The sequence below is a fragment of the Rhipicephalus sanguineus genome, chromosome 1 (assembly GCF_013339695.2).
Source record: "Rhipicephalus sanguineus isolate Rsan-2018 chromosome 1, BIME_Rsan_1.4, whole genome shotgun sequence".
NCBI classification, from domain to species: Eukaryota; Metazoa; Arthropoda; class Arachnida; order Ixodida; family Ixodidae; genus Rhipicephalus; species Rhipicephalus sanguineus.
In genome coordinates, this window is record NC_051176.1 from 192,798,651 (window position 1) to 192,821,033 (window position 22,383).

Here is a 22,383-nt window from a genome sequence, read left to right on the forward strand (position 1 = left end):
AATGTCATGTTTTGATATACCTTAAGATAAGGTAATGGTGGCAATACAGGTGGAATGCGAAAGTGCATACCCTGAGATTTTCAATGTACATTTAAAAGAGCTATATGGTTAGTATTAAACTGAAGAAATTTACTTTGATCTTTCTTTCAGGAGGTGCTGTAGTTTAGAAGTAGTTTCTAGGTTAAAACATGTAGCATTTGTTTTGGTGTTGGCCTTTATAAGCATGCAGTTTCTAGGCAGCCAAGGCCGCAGTAAATTATTTATAATTCTTTAATTAAGCTGAAGACCCAGGGTATTTGGGTCATAGGAACTTATACTGATTGCTTAAAGTGAATATGTTTGTACTGGTTTCAGAAGCTACAATGTGTACAAGAATGGATAAGGCAGCGTCATTTCCACTGCCTTTAAAGTACATCCAAGAAGAGTACAGCAATTATGCTTCTAGGATGGCATGGATTTCTCAGGTTAGTATTGAGGTTTTTCAGGTTAGTCTTAAAGGGCCCTTAACCCCCCCACATTCGAAGACAAGGGAGTGGTTTCTTTCTCACCTTCGCTACCCTACCTACAGGTGATATCTCCTCCTCGACACTTATTTCTTAAAAGCACGTGCACAATGCCAGCACTAAGCGTGGAGCCTATCAGCGCCTTGGCTACACGCTGTTATCTCCGCTTGCGCAGTCGAAAACACACAACATGAAGTGAAATCAGTTGATCGCACTCGATAGTCATGCGAGACAAGGAATAGCAAGTGGGCCACTGCATGTCAAAGCAGGGTAGGAGACAATTCACAACTGATATTTTGTGTATATGGACCAATCGAGAGTATCTACTGTAATGACGTCATGTCAGTCACTGTTATTGCGTCACGAAGTGCGTAAGAAAGACAAGAAATGCCAGAAGAGAATTACGCGCTCGTTTTTTGCGTTTTCAGATGCTGGTGAGGAGCCCTTTAAGAAACCTGCTCACATGGTGTATCTTGATACTGAAGCATGTAAATAATCGTCTGTTTACATTGAAGCAGACAACTAATCTCATGAAAGGTTTATGTTCTCACACTTCTCATTTGACTGAACTAAGACAACGATCCTTATGCTAGAATCATATTGAAGGTGTCATACATGCAAGCTGATGATATTCATGCCTCCCTCAGTTCCCTGCACTGTCAGAAGTTTCAGAATGCATTTGTCTCAACTTTAGCATTGCTACAACTGAGATTGTGGCTGCCTTGGTTGGGGCAGGTTGTATCTGTTGTAAAGCCTGCTTACATAACCTTGCACAGTTTAAGCGAGAGGCTGGTAGGATGCCATTTGGCCAGGTTGAATCATCGTTATAGAACAGGTAATTAACCAGTGACAACAAACAGCAATGTTGCGGAGTCCTTGCAGATCCCTTGCTCATATGAACTTGTCAGTGTAGGATCCACTCATCTATGTCTGAGCAGTTGTATTTGGGTTTGAGGTACACCTAGGTCAAGTTTTCTTGCCCTTGCCATCTGATAGGAGGAATCTTAACGTAGTGTGCTACTGTTGGAATAAGTGGGAATCGAAAATTTTTGTATGGCATTTGAAAGTTCAACTTTAGTGAGGTTTCTTAAAGAAACAGTTAAAATTTATCAACTGTTGGAAGCAGACTTTAGAGGTCGCTAGTTGTTTACTAAGAATTGTTGAAAATTAAAACATGAAAGAAGCAAAAAAACCATCAAGTTTACAACTGAAGCTGAGCAATGATGAACAATATCCCAATTATGTGAACTGCATCTGTCGAGACATCTAAAGGAGACAAAATTGATACATTGTACACTTGTAATACCTGGAATACCAACTCAACATACTGAAAAGATGAAATGAGAAGAAATATAATTCTACCATTACCTAAAAATGTTTCTTTTGGGTGCTCAATTTATTGTTTGCTATTATATCCAAAGGTAGGCCTGCTTTGGTCCATAATTGTCACCACCATTTGAAAGGGTCAAGATTTTTTGTCATTCAGGAGCAAGTGCTGGAACTTGGTTGTGGTCCTGGCCTGACAAGCCGGCAAGTGTTACAGCCCTTGTGCGAGGCCCATTTTGCCCGCCTTCTCGCAGTTGACAGAGCTTCAGAGGCCATTCTGTATGCTCAGCAGCATTCTCACCACAGGGACATCATATACCGCCATGTTCCTGATCTACACATCAGGTTAATAATTTGAAGCTTTCCTGTAGTTTGGAAACATTTTCATGTGAAAGTGTGGAGCACAGGGGGCCCAATAATCCAATAATAGTGTTGTGCACGTTAATTAATAGCAAGTAAGCTTCCTTGTTGTGTTTAGTGAAAGGTTTATTTAGGATATGAATGCTTTGAAGTTCAGAAGTTATGTAGTCTGAATGTTGCTTTATGGTTTTAGAGCACAAAATTGCTATGTTTGGCCAGAAATTGCTTTGTTTAGCCTTTGGAGGTTTCACATAAATCTAATGTCAAATGTTCAGAGGTTTGACATAAGAAGGTCTGTTCAGTTTTCAAAACAGACATGCCCTTAGCCTGGGTAAGAGGATGATGCACATAGCTGGCCAGTGGCTTTAATGGATCAATAGTGGTTCAGCAGCATGCCATTTAAGCAAAAAAGGAGGGATTTTTGGCACAGTCTTTGCCACTATCCAAATATGTGGATACCAGCAAGTTCAGACTAATCATCTTTTTGAAGAGCTCTGCAAAGCAGCCCTGCATTGGTTAATGCTCACCTTCAACCTAATAATATCTTAGTGTAACATGTAAAGGATAAAAATAACATTTTATTTTGTTAATTGTACCTGCATGACCTTTGTAACTGCAAACCACGCTTATTTGGCCAAATAATACAACCATGCTATTGTGTTAATGTTGTTTGTGTTGCTTCATTAGAGCAATACAAACTATTCCATAAAAGCTGCCAGATTTAAAGGAGTACTACACGATATTTCGGACTTTTTTTCTTCTTTCTTTAAATGATTATCTAGGACCTGAGAACTGTAGAAAAATTACTGTCAAGCCTCGGAGCACACTGAATAATGTAATATAACAGATTTTGCACCATCAGTTTCAGTTTCTTTTCCAAAGTAGTAGTAGTAGAAAAACTTTATTATATGCAGAAAACGGGTGGGCTCCTGTCCCAGTTCCCCAGAGCAGGTAGGGGGGTAAAAAACAGAGTTTGTTCAGCAGAGTGGTGCTCCTCTTCCAAGACCCTACTGACAAAGTTGTACTGTATTGTGACATCATGACCCAGAAGTAGACGACGTGGTAGCAGCATATTGTGCCGTTTTGGTGCTTGCACCACCCTGCTTGATCATATCTTATCATGTTTCCTCATAGAGAAAACCAATGTTGCAACATAAAAGATGACCAGGTGAGCCGGAGCAAGCATCAAAATGCCAGTGTGCTGCTCTCATGTGATCACATTCTGCGTCATGGCATCACGATACAATGCAACTTTAGAAAAGAAGCTGGAACTGCTTGTAGAATAGCTTTGATATTAAGTTTTTCAGGGCACTTGACTGAAGCTTGAATCTTACTGTACCTCCACATACATGGTAATAGCTTCACAGAATTGTACATATTAATAATCATGATTGTTGTATGTGTGTCACTCCTGGGGCAGCTCACTAGTATAACTATACAGTTCACTATAAATAACTGCATATTGTTTGAAATCTTGCTCGCTTTCTGAGAAAATGCTTCTAGGTGTTTGCAAAAATGCCAAATACGGCCTGCATATAGACAAAGCTGTTTGAAATTTTCAATGTGCAAGCAGTCTAGACGTGCTACACTACAATTTGGAATTTGAATTTTATTTGTGTAGTTTTCTGTGCCTACACACTGTTTATAAAATGAGCGCAGTATAATTGTGTCTGCAAATTTCACATGAGTCTCATGCGAAATTGTCTCTATTGCGAATTGCGAATGAGTCTCTATTATCATGCTAAATTTTAGGTATGGCCTCTTATGCTGTTACTCGTTGATACAACTGATGTTGCAGTGTAGGAGACCACTGAGCAAGCCGAAGCAAGTGTCAAAATGCTGCAGTGTGCTGCTCCCTTGTGACCACCTTCTGGTCTGGTCATGACATCACAGTACAGTATAACTTTGGAAACAAAACCAAGAGTGGTTGCAGAAAAGCTGCAACCACTTAAAATTTTTATGGGCGATTTTAGGCTTGACAGTACTTTTTCTATGATTTTGAGGTCCCAGAGCTTTGTTTAATGTGGAAGATGAATAGCCGAAAAAAGATGTCCATATTCCTTTAAGAACATGTGGATCATCAATTCTGGATTTGTGAGCAGTGCCAAGCAGGCACTGGCATTTGATTAGCAAAAAGCAGCGAAATTAGTTTAGTGCCTCTGATGCCCAGTGCAGCCGGACTCCTTTTGCACTTCTTTTATATGATAATTTTTATGACATAGATGGAAGTATTCTTACAGGTGTTTATGAATCAATAATGTCCTTAGTGTTAAAGTTTGTGCACTTTGTAATCAGCAGCGAATTACAAAATTCTTCAGGACCACAAAAAGTTTGGCGAGTCAAACTGGGGATTCAGTTAAGTTGGTAAACATGACATATTGTGACAACAGTAAATGTTGTATGGATCAATCAACACCTTTAATTACACCGTCTGTGTAATACTTAGTGAAGATTTGTCATGTACAAAGGTGTCATGTGTGATAACCTGCAAAATATGGCATATAAAAAGAAATATGTAGCACTCGTGATGTATTTCCTCACTCTTTCATTGTAGTCGTGTTGGGTTGTTGCTAGCTGCAGCCCTAAGATGCCTGCTGTTATTGTGCAGTGTGCCAGTAGAGCTGCGAGGGGCGTTCAGCAAGCTCTTCCACTATGGTGGTGCTTTGCCGTGCAGCGAAGGCAATGGACTACGCCAAGCATCATTACTACTAGATATTCAAGGATGCTGCGTACTGCTCCTGCCCGTGCGCTGTTGTCTCTTTGATGTGCTCGAGCAGCTCTCAAGCAGTCCCCGCTGGAAGGCCTACATGCGAGTATGTCTGGTCCAACATGTGGTCACATATTGCCCTGTAGATATTGTGGTTCTTTCATTTCACTTCTGTGGTGACACTGATTAGGATTATAAAAAAATCAGTGCAAATGCATGAACTCTCACATTACAAAGAAATGTGTTCATGTGCATAACTTTCAACATATTCACTCAGTTATTGTCATTGATAGGTGAGTTGAAAAGTGCCCAGCAGTGTTAACTCTGTTCTGCCCACATATCTGCAGGTTTTTATTATGTATTGAGTGAAGAGATGTATCATCGCTACACAATAGATTCAGAATTTTTGTTTGCTAGCAGGGGATCGAGAAGGTGATGCAGAGGCAAAACAGATACACACGTGTGCCATCTCCATAAAAATAATGTTCTCACTAGCTTATGTTACCAGCCTTCTTTCATATTCTATCAGGGCAGCCATAGAGGGACACTGGGTTGACCCAATGATAGGCTGAACGACCTGCACAGACTACTAAATGCAGGCTTAAGCTTTCAACTTTCCAATAAACCTGGTAAGGTCATGAAGTACTGTTCACTGGTCATGAAGTACGAGGAGAGTGCTGTCCAAGTAACTGCATATTTTCTGAACTCTTGCTCGCGCTCTGAGGACGCTTCTAGATGCTTGCGAAAATGCCTAACGCGGTCTGCATATAGCAAAAAGTTGTTTTGAATTTTTGTGTTCAACCAGTCTGGATCTGGTGTTGGGGCATGTAATGGAAACAGCTCCACAAACCTTGTGAATGCATCCGGTGCTACCAGTATATATTTGTGGTGTCAGGGTGCTGTGGGCAGTGGACCAATAAGGTCTACAGTTAGCTGCTGCATGGCTTGGGTGGCCTATCAATTGCTCATCAAGCCCTTAGGTTTTTGCTGGCTGGCAGTTGTGGACATAGATGCTGAGCCACATGAATGGACTCTGCATATCTCCAATGTTTAAATAAGCCTAAATGTCCACACAGAGAGTGGTAATGTTACATTTTCATTGCCATGTCTCTCATGTCCACGGAAGCCAGAATTTTTTTTCGGGGGGGGGGGGGGGGGGGGTTCAGCCATACTTTATGTATGTTTGTGCATGTGTTTGTATGTGTGCGTGTATATATAGGCAAGCAAAATCGAAAAATTTCGGGGGGGGGAGTTGAACCCCCCCAACCCCCCCGGCTACGCCCCTGACGGAAGCCAAGCGACCTTCTGTTCACCAGCTGTGCACATCAGCATACCATGCCTGATATTTTCAGGCATGGTATGCTGGTATTGTCATTAGCTAGCTCCTGCTTTCTCTTGAGCTCTTTGGCATCGTCAGGGGATTAGCCAGTTCCAGGTATTACAGTAGTTACTGTACCAGTAGGTCCTTGCATTGTTCCAACTGGACCATTGCCCTGTCACTGAGGGGAGACACATCAAGCCAGTCAACAGGACCTGCTATTTCAAAGCAAATGGTCTGTTGTGGCTCTTGCGTTTTAGTAGGAAACCATTCCTCTGCTAAACAAGGCTGAACAGCATCCGAGACAGCATTGGAACTTCTGGTTGTTGCATCTGCTGGAATGTTGGCCTTCCCTTCCCGAAACTTTATGGTGCACTTGCACTCTCAGCACCCAATGTCGCACTCCGCACAATCTCTGCTCCATACTGAATTTCCAAGCCAATGATGCACATCATCACAGTGCATCTCAAATGAAGTGAGCTTTATCTACAGCCGGAATTGTTCGACAGCCTAGACCATTGTGAGGCATTACCATTCCTAAATGGTGTAGTTCTGTTCAGCTGCAGTAAAGGGTTCTTCTGATAAATGACAGGCCTGAGTTGACCTTTTATGTTCTGTAACCACACTGCTGCTATTCCAGTGCCAGGGGCAGCGTTTGTGTTTTATCACAAAGTCCTGTTCAGGTCAGACAACACCATGGCCACCTCTCCCGCCATCATTGACTTCAGTCTCTTGAATGATGTTTCCTACTCAGCTCCCTGAACCAAGGGGCTCTTTTCTTGAAGAGGGTTGTCAGGCACTCGACTTGGTCAGAAAGCCAGAGGATAAAATATAGAGTACCCGATGAAGCCCATCAACATATGGAGCTCCTTTACAATTTTTGTATATGGAAATTATGAAAGTGCTTGCATTTAGTCTGGACATTTGCCTTGAGAGATTATGTGACCAACGAACTTCAATGCCTCTTTGCAGACTTGCACTTTGCTAGGATTAGTTGTCAGACCTGTCAAACCAGTACCTCATGTTGCAGATGGACCTCAAAGGTCTCTGAATAAAGGAGTTCATCATCAAGAAATACCATGCAGTAGTTGTTTCATGCCTTCCAACATCTTGTCCATGAGAGACTGAAATGTTGCCAGTCCATGCACTAACCAAAATGGAAATCATTTAAATTGGAACACTGCCCTTTAGCATAGCAATGCAGTCTTCAAGGCTCCCCTTCTGCCATTGCACTCGTTCCTGTGTCCCTGTGGCTCTTGACGCTATCTCTAATCTTCTCCACTACTAGCCCAAGCCCTGCACTTGCAGTCCTCATTGCTGCCACACAGTTGATCTTTAACAAGTTTATGAGATGTGGCTTGTTCAAGGTAATTGTGAGCAGTTGAAGGATTTGCTCAAACAGCTGGCCACTATCTGTATATCTGTAGCCCCTACAATCTACAGGTTTCACGAGCTAAGTGCAAGCGAATGGACAGAAAGAAACTAGCACAAGTGTTAGCTTTCAGTCTTTTTGAAGCATTGATTATCTATAGTGGAGCTTATTCAGCCATCATAAGCACCATGATCTGGAAGGTTAAAGAATAAAAGGAAATAAAATACAGTCAAACGCCACTATAACGAACGCTTCTAGTACGAAATAACATGTACAATGAAGCATGCCGCATGGCCTGGCCAGATTCCTACCTTTCCTATGTATTGTGAATGCCACTACAACGAAGACCACTACAGTGAAATTGCCTCTTTAACGAAGTACAACGAAGACCACTACAGTGAATTTGCCTGTTTAACGAAGCAGTTCATATGCTCCCAGTCGCTGAATTGTTGCTTTACAACGAATACGCTTAGCTGCGCACGTAATGCACAGCAACCGAATAAAATGGATCAATTGGGCTGCAGAGTCATCCCATGATAACTTTTGAAGAACTACGAAACAAAAAAAGGCGATATTGCAGCGGGCTGCTCTCCTGCCTGGGCCAAGCCAGTTCAGCAGGCAAGCGCAGGGGCACACCGCAAGGCGCATGTGAGTTTGAGCTTCCGGGCTAGCCTTGCGAAGGGCAGCGGCCAGCTGTAGAAAAATGGCGTTATGACTAGCTGCTTAGCGACATTTGATGTGCTGCAAATCTAGTATCTCTCCTTACTCCCTGACCATGCACCCCAGCGCGCTGCGAACATTGATAGCGTCAGGTCGGTGGTGGTTGAGCATTTAGTAAGTCACTACTGTGCAGAAGAAAAATGCACTTTTTTTTGCCTAGGGCCTGCTGTGAATCTGCTGTGAATAAGCATTTTTATATCTGAGTATGTTTATGCTTTATTGGGGTCTTTGTGATGCATATAATAAAGTGACCTGTATAACGAAGAATTACTGCGGTCCCACACGCTTCATTATAGAGGCGTTTCACTGTAGAATCAAATACAGACTTGCTGAAGCAATTAGTTCGTAAGACTGCATACAGAGCTCATAAAAAATTAATAATGTTTTTAACTGCTGGTGTTACCCTACTTATATTAGCACTTTTCATGTTCATTTCATGCTACAAAATATGATTGTTCCAAGTTACAGAATTGTTTGCACATTGCTGTCTTAAAGTGGCCAGGCAGGAATGAAAAACATGTATGGTCGATGCAAGCCTCAGTGTTCATGTTGTATTTTTAGCCAAACATATCTATTTTATTGCTCTAAAACCATGAAGTAACATTCAAACCAGATAACTTCTGAACTTTAAAGCATTCATATCCTTAATAAACTTCTCACTAACTGCAACAATGAAGCTTCTTGCTATCAAGTAATGTGCACAGTGCTATTATTTGAATGAAGGGGCCCCCATGCTTCACACTTCTACATGAAAATTTTTAGCAAATACAGGAAAGCTTCCAATTATTTCACCTGGTATGTAGATAAGTAACATGGTGGTATATGATGTCCATGTGCTGAGAATGAATCGTAGTTTCTTTACTTTTAACACGATAGTATTAAAGAGCTCGTTTCGCAGAAATTCTGGTGTCAGTGTTGGTGAATTGTTTGTGAGCGAAAAATCAGCGTTGTTTGTGAGGGAAAATTCGAGATAAGTGCAATTAAATAAATAATAGAAATGTTCAGTTCGAGTGTGAATCGAACCCAAGGCTTCTGCGCGATAAAGAGGTGTTCTAGCACAGAGCCAAGCCCATGCTCGAAAATGGTTTGGAAAAAAAGCACTATATGAATGTCATGTAGTACCAGGAATGTCCTTAATGCATGTAATATTGTGCGGCAGAAACGTAGAATCGCACTAGGCGTCAAAACATGTGAATTGCACAACGAGTGATTGTTTTAAAGGCCCAGCAATTACAATGCACACAGGCATAATTAATCATCATTATCAGCAACAGCATCAATAACGTGTGCAGCTGCGCATGTTGCTTTACGGACGCGTAGTAGCTACTTCACCAATTCACAAAAGGAAAAATTATTCAGTAGTGGGCACTTCGCAACTGTTCTTGCAGTAGGCATTCTAGGATAGTTCGAAATAGCCAATGTACACATGCACAGACGTTTCTTTCCTTGTGGCACGGTTGAGGTGTCCGCCGAAAAGCAAAGCCAGGCTAGCGATTCACCAGTCGAATGTAATCAGGCAAACGGTGCCCGATTACGCTATCACGTTCTACTCTTGAAGGCGAAGCTCAGGTATCCTCCGAATTTTGTTTTTAATATGTGGGTGCTGCCTAAACCAGTTGTGAACAATAGGTGCAGTTAACCATTGCATCTGAGATTTGTGGCTACAGTACAGGCCACATGCAACAATTATACGCCATGAGTCACGTTGATGCTTTACTTTGGGCATCATCTGCGTTATTGAATATGAGCATAAATTATCTGCATGACCACAAGGAATAGTGAACTAAGAGTGCATTATGTATCCCATTCCAACCAGTGCATCTCTCGATGTCCAAGTTTAATAAGGTTAAGAATGACTTCTTTGGTTATCTCAATGTCACTGGTATCTTCACAAGAAACTATATCGGTCAGAGGAGGAATAAAGTTGTTGTCGGGAACCAGCACAGACTGAAAATAGCATATGATATTACTGACAGGTCATTGATGATGTCACTATTAATTTTAAAAGTGGGTGAAGCATCATGGGGCAAAATAGATACCCAAATTTTACGGAGGTTAGTTCTTGACATAGCAGGAGTTGTACAAAAAAACAAAAAGAAATTGGGCGTTTTCAGTTTATATTCATATTAATATTGTATTCATATTAATGTTGCACACGCTTCTGATTGCTTGCAATTTCACTTGCATCTGCTCCCATTTACTAAATGTTGTGATGATTGGTTGCCCCCCTTCTTAGCTAACTGTTGTATTTCCAAGTAAAGGCTGGTTGGAAAACAACACTGTATTTCAATGGCATAGCCAGAAATTATTCTTCGGGTGTGGGGCTCTTGTGCTCTGAAGGGGGGGGAGGTGGTAGGGCTGGCTGCAACTATGACTGCTCCACATACTTGATATCGGTCATCTTAACCTACTGTGTATGTTTGTGTGTGTGCATGTGTGTGTGTAAAAAGAGAGGGAGCGAGAGAGAGATACCATTATTTGATAGTTCGCTGAAATCCAAATAACACTGACGGTTTTCAGTTTTCTTTCATATCTCGGGCATCATTGAGGTGCACCGCCTGTGGTGACACTATTCATCATAGCAGTGTTATGAAACATTTGGAAGCGGCCAGAGCTGTTTCCTTCTAACTAGGAGTGTGCGAATATTCGAAATTTCGAATATTTTTCGAATAGTGTTTGCTATTCGATTCGATTTGCACTGGAATTTTACTATTCGAACTATTCGAACTTCCCAAAAACAAATACAGTCAACGTCCGATTGAAAGTGACCCCTTCAGATTTTCAATATGCTTCACCTCATTATATTCTCGTATTGCGGCAAAGCTACCTTTCAAGCTCTGTTACGGTTGAACTTAGCCAAGACAGTCAACGTCATATTGGAAGTGGTCCCTAGATTTTCAATATGCTTCACCTCACTACACCCCGGTATTGCGGCAAAGCTGTCTTTCAAGCTCTGTTACGGTTGAACTTAGCCAAGAGACAGTCAACGTCAGATTGGAAGTGGTTTCTAGATTTTCAATATGCTTCACCTCATCACACCCCGGTATTGCGGCAAAGCTACCTTTCAAGCTCCGCTCCGGTCGCAAATGTATTAATGTTTTGGACCTGAAATTTGGGCAGGAGTCTGACAAATCGGACGCTGAAGCCTTTTAGCATCCAAAATTTCAGATGTTCTTATATATCAACGTCTACGAGGCAGATTTGGAACTCCGGACTTGAAAGGAGCACACCCTTGTCCGCCACATCAGTTGGGCTTCCACAGAAGTTGAAAGAGGAGGAGAGGCTGAGGAAATGGCATCTTTGCCTATCACATGTAAAGTGTTGTTGGCAACACTTTGGTTGCACCAAATCATGTACATAAATACAATTCGGCCTCTACGTTGCCTTATTCTTGATAAGACAACTATGAAACACCACCCCGCCAGCGCTTCATCAACCTAGCGAAAAGAAACACTGTCATGTTGCTCTCTCATAAGAATATGCTTATGAATCCTCTCTAACTTTTTTTTCTGCAATTTCACTTCGAAGTATTCGAAAAATATTCTAGAAATATTCGATTCGCACTCACACTTCATTATTCAAATTCGCTTCGCACTCAAAATTTTGCTATTCGCACAGCTCTACTTCTAACTATAGCGGGAGTTGCGTTGAGTGTAGCAAAATGCCAACATGAAGCATGACGCACTTGTGTAGAGTGTCACCTGATAGGTGCAAGTGCAATGCTCAATTATGGTATCGGCGTCAATGCATTGCTTTGTGCGAAACTGCCAGCTTGTTTTTCAAGCCATAAATGTAAGTAAGAACATGCTAGTGAAGCAGCTTGCAGAGTGGTTCATTTTTCTTCAGACCCATGAGAGTGACGATGATACGTGACATGAGTGAGTCGTCTTATGTACAGTTGCCTTGACAAAGCGTACTCCCTTCTGGTAAAAATGGGAACCAATCTTTTTTTACCTGTCTTCACACAGTGGAGGTCATGCCAAAATACACGCGCTCACTATACATTGTCTCATTCATGTTCATGCATAAAACTTAGGCTACTGCAATCTTAATGAGGTGTTTCCATCTTAGTGTACACAATGTATTTTTGTTATCAGTGACTACCGCAATTGGGGTTGTACACACAACATGCTTCCATATTTCTGCAAGCTAGATGAAACGATATCACTGTTGACTGCCATTCAGTCCTACATACTCGAGGATTCCTGCATAAGCAAGAAGACATTTCATGCAATTTTTCGTCGCACAATTCACATTTCACTAGAGATTCAAAATTTCTGGAAATTTTGAATCTCTAGTGAATTTTGAAATTTTGGAAAAAAAAACAGCTTTTTGTCTGTTTATTTTTTTTTTCCAAATCCTGGGGAAAATTGAAACGTCAGTGAAAGGGACTGAGCAGATGTTTACTCAAGCCTACTCTTCATGGCAGTCCTTGCACAACGCTCGCTTCTTACATCTACTTGACTTTTCACACAGAAAAGGGATGCCAGACATTAGAGAGAGGGCAAATCATTAATGAATCCCCACAAGTTATTGCGATGACCAATTTACACGTGCATCTGCACAGCAGATTCTGTTCGAAATGAGCTGGCAAGAAATACAGCGCAGATCCATTATTTGCACTGCATCCAATATTTGCTTTGGTGGTATATACCCAATCTTGATGTTACTGACATGGTATGCAGCATATTAGTATTATCAGGACAGAGTTCTTGGTCAAGTATGGCACATCGGTCCTCTGAAGATTCTCTATATTAACTGATCCTCTGTATTAACTGATCCTCTGCTCCCTCTTATCGACATTTGCTCCACAGAAAACAGTGACAAGTATGTATAGTTTAGAAATTTCAAAGATTTTTTCCTGCTTTCACCGTGCTGAAAAAAAACAAAAAGACATAGACGGTATAAAACAATGCAAACACAGGGATCCAAGTGAAGAAATGAACAGTGCAAGCTCTGAACGTGTCCATTTCCACAAGTAGAAAAAGTTGGCATAGTTGTGCACTTTTTCACAGTTTACCACACACCTGTGTAATGTGCATATTGGTGCTGCCAGCAGAATTATCCTGGTAATGTCTTACTACAATCAAACAACAGTCACTTTTTCACAATCAGCTTTGAATACGTATGATGCACCTTTCGCCCATTTGTTCTTCTTGCGATGATGAAGACCTTTCGTGCATATACATATGCAAAAGGGGCAAGGAGGGGGGTAGGGGTATGATCTATTGCAGAGTAGCATTACTTTTATTGTCCTTTGTTTTTCTTTCTTTCTTGATTAAAACCCTATCTCCATACCTTACAGTTACTTCATGGATTTTTTTTTACTTATACTATAAACGTTTCTTGCTTTTTTTGTCTGCTCACTGGTTATTGCTTTTACTTGCATTGAATCCTGGCACTTCTAAAGGGAACCCTCCCTCCTCCTCCACAAACACCCTGCTGCATTCAAACTTCTGCTGTCTCCCCACTCACTTGCACATTCAAATTTATTTTTATTCCGATACCAATTTTTCACTCCTTTTATTACACTTCACAGCCTGTTCCCTGAAACCTTTTTTTTTTTTTTTTGTTATTGGGGAGGGACCTTGTCAGAATATGTCGACCCCCTCTTTCTCTTCTAACCCCCTTAAAGCTGCAACTGACCCTGGATTCATTTAACATGATTTTTATTTTAAGTCCTAAGCTTCCACATTTTTGGGTGCAACTCACAGGTTTTTATTGCAAAAGCGAACGGGAGGGGGCGGTGAGGGGAATGAAGACGGGTTGAACCTCCTCTGGCTATGTCACTGCTGTATTTTATATCATTCAAATGTTTCTTCTGGATGTCCTCAATATTGTGCCAAGTATGTATACTATGCTGCAGATGTACATTATAGAAGTCTTTAGAACAAATATGTTTTCTTGTCCGTTTTTTGCGGCAATGTAAGTTGCACTTTAAGGAGTAAATAAACTGGTAATTGTCTAGCTTGGTGGTTATTTGGCCACTAGACTTATTCTTTGTAGGGTATGTATATGATTGCAAACTTTTAGCAGCCATCAGCTTTTTCTCCTAACTTCACTAGGATGCAATGCGGCTGGTACCACCTCAGAGCCACTGGCAGGAACCTGTAGAGACCTTTAAAAAAGCAGCAAAGGAAGCTGGCATGGAAGTGAATACTGTTAAACTTGACACCACAGAGGCTACTTTTGACAGCAGTAACCAATTTCAAGGTAGGTTTTTTTTTACATAGCCATAAGTTTGTGTGGATGGTGATCTGTGCACATTTTGTGAGAAAGTGGAAAATTGGGGAATCCTTCAGTGGCCTGTATCCTTATTCTAAGCAACTTTATAGCCCTTATATTGCTGTGTCTTTAGGCACTTTTGCAACAACAACAAGATTGCAATCTTCAGTCTGTGTCATTCAATAAAACACTTAACATCAATGTTTGCTTGCTTTGTCAGTGCTTCCATGTCACAACAGTAGCTTGCTTCTATGATCATGATGTATGCATACGACTGCTTTTTCATTTTCTTTTCTTTAGGCCAAGTGTTTTATTGAATGATGCAGGCTGAAAAATATCATTTGGTTGTGGAATATGGGCAGAAAACGAAGCACCAGTATGAACGCAACCATCTTGAAAAAAGAAAAAACAGTTACTATATACTGAGCAGTATATACAGGGTGTTCACGTAACAAGAACCAAGGATTTAAAAAAAAGTGGTTAGCCGCAACTAAATGGAACCAACAACATATGGCTTGCTGTCATCTGGTGCATGCAAGGGTATTTTTTATATTGTGCTTAATTTGTTAATTAACTAAGACAAATTATGAAAAATTTTTTATATTCACTTTAGGGCTAAGTGCATTGCATTACATGGTAGAGGGCATTCCAAAGAGACTGAGCCAACGTTTTGTGGCAAGGTACATGCTGCGTGGTGATTTTTTGCGGCATTTAAAGAAAGCCCATGAAATATGAATAAAACCTTGTAACTACGCTCGTGCAGTGCCGTATTGCAGCGCTTTCAACTGTGCTTCGAGGGACCCAACCGTGTGCATGGACCGTCAGCCTATCGCTTATCAGGGACGACTGAGCTTCCTTGTCGTGTGCCACCGACCGTCATAAATGCTGACACACTGTGAAGCCGATGCCTAGAGCCACGGCCGCTCATTTTGCCACAGTCTGTGCGCATGGCTCTTTCATTCAAAGCACGGTTGATAGAGCTGCAATACGGTAGCTCATGAGTGTAGTCATGTGATTTTATTTCATATTTCTTAGGTTTTCTTTAAATGTCTGAAAAAATTGCCACGAAGTGTGTGTGTTGCCACAGTAAGTTGGATCGGACGTTCTAGAATGCCCTCTCACCATAACGAAATGTACTTGACTCTAAAGTGAATATTAAAAATTTTGCATAATTGATCTAAGTTAATTAACCGATTAAGTGCAATATAAAAATACCCTAACAATTGCCATTTGACAGCTAACCATATTATGTCGTTGGTTTCCTTTAGTTGCAGTTAGCTGCTTTTCTTTTTAATCCTTGGTTCTTGTTATGTGAAACGCCGTGTGTGTGTGTGCGCGCAAAATAAAAGCAACTGCAATGCCATGCTTTGGCAGCATGACTGTAGAGAGCTGCCATTTCTGTTTTCACACACAGGGATAGTATGAGGATGGAACAGCGCCTTTTTTACCGCAAGGTTTTAAAATATTTTGAATGTATATGACCATACATCCTTTATGAAATGTGAAATATTTATATTTAAAGGAGTCCTGACACAAAAATGTTCGCCCCGCGTTTTTTTGCTGCAATGTGTTGCTGGGGGCCTGTTAGTCATAACACGGCACATCGTTTGCTGCAGGGCGCGACAGATAATTAATTACAAGCTCCTCATTACCGACACAGCCTCAGTTTCGGTTTGACAGAGCTCCAAAAGCGACAAGCCGCCGGGTGCAACTATCACCACCTAGCGAGTGAAACGCTCGGTCACGTGAGCACACAGAACAGTGACGCATTTCCGCGCGGTCTGTCGTCGTCGGGCTCATCGTCGTCTGATGGCGACGATGTTATTGCGGCGGGTATGGAAGAAATTTTCGACGTGGCGAATCACTTCAGGTTTGACCCGCTGGCGAGGAGCGATTCGTCGGGAAGCGCGTCAAAACAGAAATGGCGGCTACGACGTCATCGTAACTTGTACCGGCTGCAACGGTTACGTAGGGGAAGTAGGGGGGTCACCTCGGGTCACCTCCGAGGGTGTCAATGCACTAGGTGCGGCCTATAATGCTGGACCGCGCTCGCGAACTTCAAAATTCATATAAAATACCTTCCAAGCTTTATTCGCTGTCGATATTTTGCAGATGGTACACGCACGTACACGGGAAACGATCCAGCAGGCTATCTCGGCCGCGAAATTTTGTGTCAGTACCCCTTTAATGCAAATAACCAAATAGAAACTTACAGAACATGGAATCTAATGTAAAGAAAGAATTTTCTCTCAGCCTGAGCATGCTATTAAGCATTGAATGTGCCTAGCTCACACAAATGTGCAGTGTTCTCTCAGTTCCTGCCTTAAGTTGCCATTAAATTCAATGCTTTCATGTTGCGGAACTTTTATGACCCGTTGTAGAGCAAGCTCATGCTCATTGTACAGTCATTTCAGTTATTTCTGTGTGCAGCCAAAAGAGAAACATGACTAAATATAATGTGTCCTCCTTCATTAACACTGAGCTATGATAAGAAGCAATTAGGCTTTGTACAGATAAGAATGCTTGAGATGAATTTTTCGGTGCTAACACGCTATGAACGGCCATGCTTTAAGAAGTGTGCAGAAGTCTAGGTGAGAAATTTAATGGCATGGTGTGCAATATTTAGTTTAGTTCATTGCCTCCAATGGTAGCACACTTGACATCAGACAAGCAGAAGTGATGAGAGTGGATGTAGCTTATGTTTTAAAGGTAGTTTATTCATTTGTTGGTTCACAGTATCATGATGGCAGCCATGCTATCATGAGTAGTGGCCATGCTACCACTGTACCAGTGAATATTAAATTCGATTGCTCCTATGTTCATATAACGGCATCCTAGTACTATTAAATATGAATGCATCCCATTTTCTGCTCCACTCCACATCCAGTGGGAGGCCCCTATAATTACCTTCTGACAAGATTGGTTTGTTCTGATTTTGTTTCTTAAAAAGAGATGTCACTAATTTGCCAGTAGCTATACTCCCCCAACTCATAATCACAGAGCATATACAGTGACACCAGGAAGCTAGAGCAAACATACCATACTCAACACCATACCTGCGCATGTCACATTTATTTGAAATTGCTACCACCACCATCTTTGTAATGTTTTTTACACAGGATTATATGTTGCTTTTAGAGAGTGAAATTCACTTTCTGAAGTGAAACACTAGTACTTTTTGATGACCACTGCAAGAATGACATTGAAACATCTTGGGTTGAAGCATACTCACAACAACTTCACAGTCAGAAAATAAATAAAAGCACTATTACAGAAATGCTTTCAGAGGCTCGATTACCAGTCATCACTAGCATTTTTTATCACCAATCAAATGGTAGTGAGAGATGTGAGACTGCTCTAAATATCCAACATATTGTAGTTCTCAATCATCTTGCAATTGAAACAAACGATATGACAAACCATAGGTGCAATTTTCTTGCTTTCCAGTGACAGCCCTACATCTTTTTTATTAAAATTTTTGACAGTTGATCATGAAACATTTTGCTGAATTAATGATATAAATTTAAAAAATTCATTTCATTATTAATCTGCTTTTTTCTTTTTTTGCAGGCCATAGCCTTTTTTTTCTCTTACTAATTAGTAGCCTGACTTTAATTGGCTGCAGTATTCACCATAACATCCCCCACACTGTCACCTGTATTTGTATGTTTTCTTCAGTTATATTAATTGAAATCAAATACTGTATTTAATAATGTTTTACAATTACTGGGTTCTGTGTGTTGTGTTTCCCACTTGAGTTATGCTGCTACATTTAAAGTAGGGGTGTGCGAATATTCGAAATTTCGAATATTTTTCGAATAGTGTTTGCTATTCGATTCGATTCGCACTGAAATTTTACTATTCGAACTATTCGAACTTCCCAAAGACAAATGCAGTCAACGTCCGGTTGAAAGTGACCCCTTCAGATTTTCAATATGCTTCACCTCATTACACTCTCGTATTGCGGCAAAGCTGCCTTTCAAGCTCCGTTACGGTCGAATTTAGACAAGAGACAAAGTCCGGTTGGAAGTGGTCCCTAGATTTTCCATATGCTTCACCTCATCATACCCCCGTATTGCGGCAAAGCTGCCTTTCAAGCTCCGTTACTGTCGAACTTGGGCAAGAGAAGTCAACGTCTGATTGGAAGTGGTCCCTAAATTTTCAATATGCTTCACCTCATCACACCCCCGTATTGCGGCAAAGCTGCCTTTCAAGCTCCGCTACGGTCGCAAATGTATTAACTCAAGAAAACGCTGGTTCCAATATGGAGATGAAAGATGTGGCAGAGTTGGGGGCTCAATTAATGCTGTTTTGGACCTGAAATTTGGGCAGGAAGTCTGAAAAATCGCACGCCAAAGCCTTTTAGCATCCAAAATTTCAGATGTTCTTATATATTGACGTCTACGAGGCAGATTTGGAACTCCGGACTTGAAGGGAGCACACCCTTGTCTGCCACATCAGTTGGCCTTCCACAGAAGTTGAAAGAGAAGGAGAGGCTGAGGAAATGGCACTTCTGCCTATCACGTGTAAAGTGTTGTTGGCAACACTTTGGTTGCACCAAATCATGTCCATAAATACAATTCGGCCTCTACATTGCCTCATTCTTGACAAGAAAGACAACTACGAAATATGACCCCACCAGCGCTTCATCAACCTAGCGAAAAGAAACACTTTGATGTTGCTATCTCACAAGAACATACTTAGGGATTCTCTGCAACTTTTTCTGTAATTTCATTTTGAATTATTCGAAAAATGTTTGAGAAATATTCGAAAATTATTCGAAATTATTCGATTCGATTCGCACTCAATCTTTATTATTCGAATTCGCTTCGCACCCAAAATTTTGCTATTCGCACAGCTCTAATTTAAAGTTTGAAATGCAATTGTACTATGGGCAGTGCCTGGTACCTACTGCCCTGTGACTGTGAGAAAGGGACACAACATTTGTGAATGAAATCTAGCCAATTTTTTACGTGTATGTGGATGATTATGTCAGTATTAAAATATTAGTTCTTTTGTGCCTGCCTTGGATACTTCCAGCCTTATAGGAGCAACTCAACAGATTGTTTTGACCAGATTTTCAGTTGGTTTATTAATTAAAGATTTTTGTGCTGTTGGTTAGCTGGCAGTTCATGCGCCATGTATACTGTAAAATTTTGCTTCTCACTTATGTCTGTCATATGTAAGAAACAAAGTTTCTCAGAGCGATTTACTCTTTATCTTTGCAAACTGAGGCACAAAATTTTCTTGAGTAGCCCGAAACAGAAACAGGCAGCATTGTACTCATGAATGACATTGGTGCCACTTGCCAGTGGTTCTGTCTCTGGAGATACAAAATTCTTTTGATAACAGGATCTAGCCTTGTGAATGCGTTACACTCTGGACTTACAAAGGATACTGTTACAGTGGATCTCACTTGTGAATGTATCAGGGAGCCATAGTCACAACTACAATGGGTAGAGTTGCAGTATATTCTGTAGACTGAATGCAATATGGTTTAGTGATACCAAATTGTGTAACACATAAGTGCACCTTAGTTTAGCTGGTTATGGTGTGATTTGGAGGCAGTGCACCATATGGCACTTGGCCTGTTGGCAACAAATATGGCATTGGTTGCATGAGTCGATCTTTAGGAGAATAGAAGATGCACAGGCAATGTGTTGGAAGTGCTCAAGAACTAAGCAATTAGGAAATAGTTGCCGGAACTAAATATTACCGTTAATTGGGCTTGTTTTCGTATGGCATATGGGAGAAAACAAACTAACAAAGCTGGCAACACTTAATTTTGAAGTCACTAATGTGTACTGATGTACTGCTATGCTAAATCTGTTAGCAGCTTTTGAAAATATGTTATTTGTGTGTGCTATGAACTGGCACGGAACCATAACTGAAAGATAAATTGCCAGCTTTTATAAATTACTTGTTTTAATTTACATGTGCAGCATCTAAATAAAAGGACAAAGCCATGCAATTCGAAATATTGCCGCGAAGCATTTTACTGTTTGCTTTGTGCATGCCGATAACCGACGGCCCGTACCTTTATCATCTAAGTTCGTGACACGAGACGTGCCGCGCTTTATCTGGAATGATCGCCGCCCACGCATTGACTTCGCGATAGTTGCAGAATGTAGTGGCTGTTTTGGGAGGCGTATCTTGAACGTTCTATGCCGTCTTAAATTGAGTGCTGGCGACTACAGCGGGCATTCCTGTTCATCCACGATATTCGTGCACGTTGCTTGCTGCCACCGCAGCAAAGTTGTATGTAGTACAGTTTCTTTTAGTTGGCGCAAGTCAGCTTAATAAACGTATTCTTTTCTTTTACGAGCCTTCCAGTCTCGTGTCTTCCGAACTACTGTCACTGCTACGTGACAATATATATATATTTTTCATTTCAAGTAATTAACACTGAAACAAAGTGGTGTTTACAATTAGTTAGCCCATTTCGTTAATTTTTTAAAGCTTTCAAGCTTGCTGTTTTCTTCAGCCTCTGAGCCAGCTGATTGTTCAAAGTGGTAACCATGCCCTATACACAGTTACACCAGAAGAACTTCTTTCTTTTTTATGTGGACTACTTCCAACCAAGTGCATGATGAATTACAAAAGCAACCATTTAGCTTATTTGAATAGCATGTCTACAGCAAATTTTGAATAATATATATTAGAAGGCTGTCCACTCAATTTCCCAGCTCCAGGCTAAACATGCAAGTTTACAGTGTTTCTGGACTTGCCATGCAGATGTAAAAGGAGGCTTTACTGACAGCAGTGGCTTCTCAATCCCTGTTACTGTCTTTATGTACATGAAAAAGTATAATAACCCTCAGTGGAGGACCAGGGTGGTTAAAATAGTCTATCCACTAAACAAAAAGTTAAGGACTTCTAAACGTGTTGACTTAATAAATAGGAAACTCATTTTAAAGCAAAGCTTGGTTCACGGATGTTCAAGTGTCCTTCAACAAGCTATGAAATGAAAGTCATTCAGCAGATTTGGTTGTAAAGAAGGACAGATATTTCTATATAAAGTGCAGTTGAACATCAACTCTTCATGCTTGGTTTGTTTCATTGTTAATCAGACATCATAGACTGTTCATGGTTGTTCCTCCTTCAAAACAGTAACATTTTTTTTCCTTTTCATACACTTGAAAGCAGCAGAATATTGTGATCTTTATATTGTGTACTAGTGCTTCCCTTAGTTTTTTCACATCTGCTTCGAAAAGCTATTTGTACTTGCTAAGGTCATTGAAGTAGTTTTTTAGTGCTGGTATTTTTTACACGGTGGTGTTAACATGGCTACCACTCTTATTTTATGCTAGGAGATTAAATAATTTGAAATATGAGGCATGCCAAGTACTCTTGCCTCTCTCTGAGCAGTCTGGAAGCAAGGAAAGCTGCAATTTCTGCTATGTGCAGAGTTCCTGAGCTGGGCCATCCCATTCGTAGCACGCATCCCAACGGAAAACAGGCAAGCATTCTTGGATGAAGCATTGGCACTGAGTTTTGAACGAGGTGTGCAGATGACATCAAGTGGCAAGCTCCAGCTTTCAATCACACTCCTGAGTGCGCTCTGCACTAAAGTGCGAAACATTTGACCTCATTCAACTTGTGCTTGTCTACAAGGAGTGTTGGCTCTTTAAACAAATGACATCCAGTTAATGCTGGGATCCTGGTGATACTGTGCCAAGTACATTTTGTGCCACTGTAACAAACACTGATGTTGCGTATTTCTCGGCTCACTGAAACTGACAACATGAGCCAAATATAGCATTAATTATAAGCCAAGCAAACAAGCTTTCTTTATCCATAGAATTGCCTAGCATTGTTCTGTGTGACTTCTCTGCAAGCTCACTGTACCTAC

General features: G+C 41.0%; 1 protein-coding gene across 1 annotated transcript; it reads left to right on the forward strand.

Annotated features, from left to right (window-relative positions):
* The first annotated feature begins 293 nt into the window (after nucleotides 1-293).
* Nucleotides 294-22,181, forward strand: LOC119404668 (uncharacterized). Its single transcript, XM_037671268.2, has 5 exons — nucleotides 294-464; nucleotides 1,990-2,174; nucleotides 4,798-5,002; nucleotides 14,372-14,519; nucleotides 21,939-22,181. Exons 1-5 carry the CDS (start codon nucleotides 336-338, stop codon nucleotides 22,115-22,117), a joined length of 846 nt encoding a protein of 281 aa, XP_037527196.2. The 5' UTR covers nucleotides 294-335; the 3' UTR covers nucleotides 22,118-22,181.
* The last annotated feature ends 202 nt before the right edge of the window (nucleotides 22,182-22,383 follow it).

What these genes read in the sequence shown, in the direction of transcription:
- LOC119404668 (XM_037671268.2), top strand. Translation starts at nt 336, where the DNA reads ATGTTTGTACTGGTTTCAGAAGCTACAATGTGTACAAGAATGGATAAG. An exon ending in GGATGGCATGGATTTCTCAG is followed by an intron (nt 465 to 1,989) that starts GTTAGTATTGAG and finishes TTTGTCATTCAG; the next exon opens with GAGCAAGTGCTGGAACTTGG. An exon ending in GTTCCTGATCTACACATCAG is followed by an intron (nt 2,175 to 4,797) that starts GTTAATAATTTG and finishes GTTATTGTGCAG; the next exon opens with TGTGCCAGTAGAGCTGCGAG.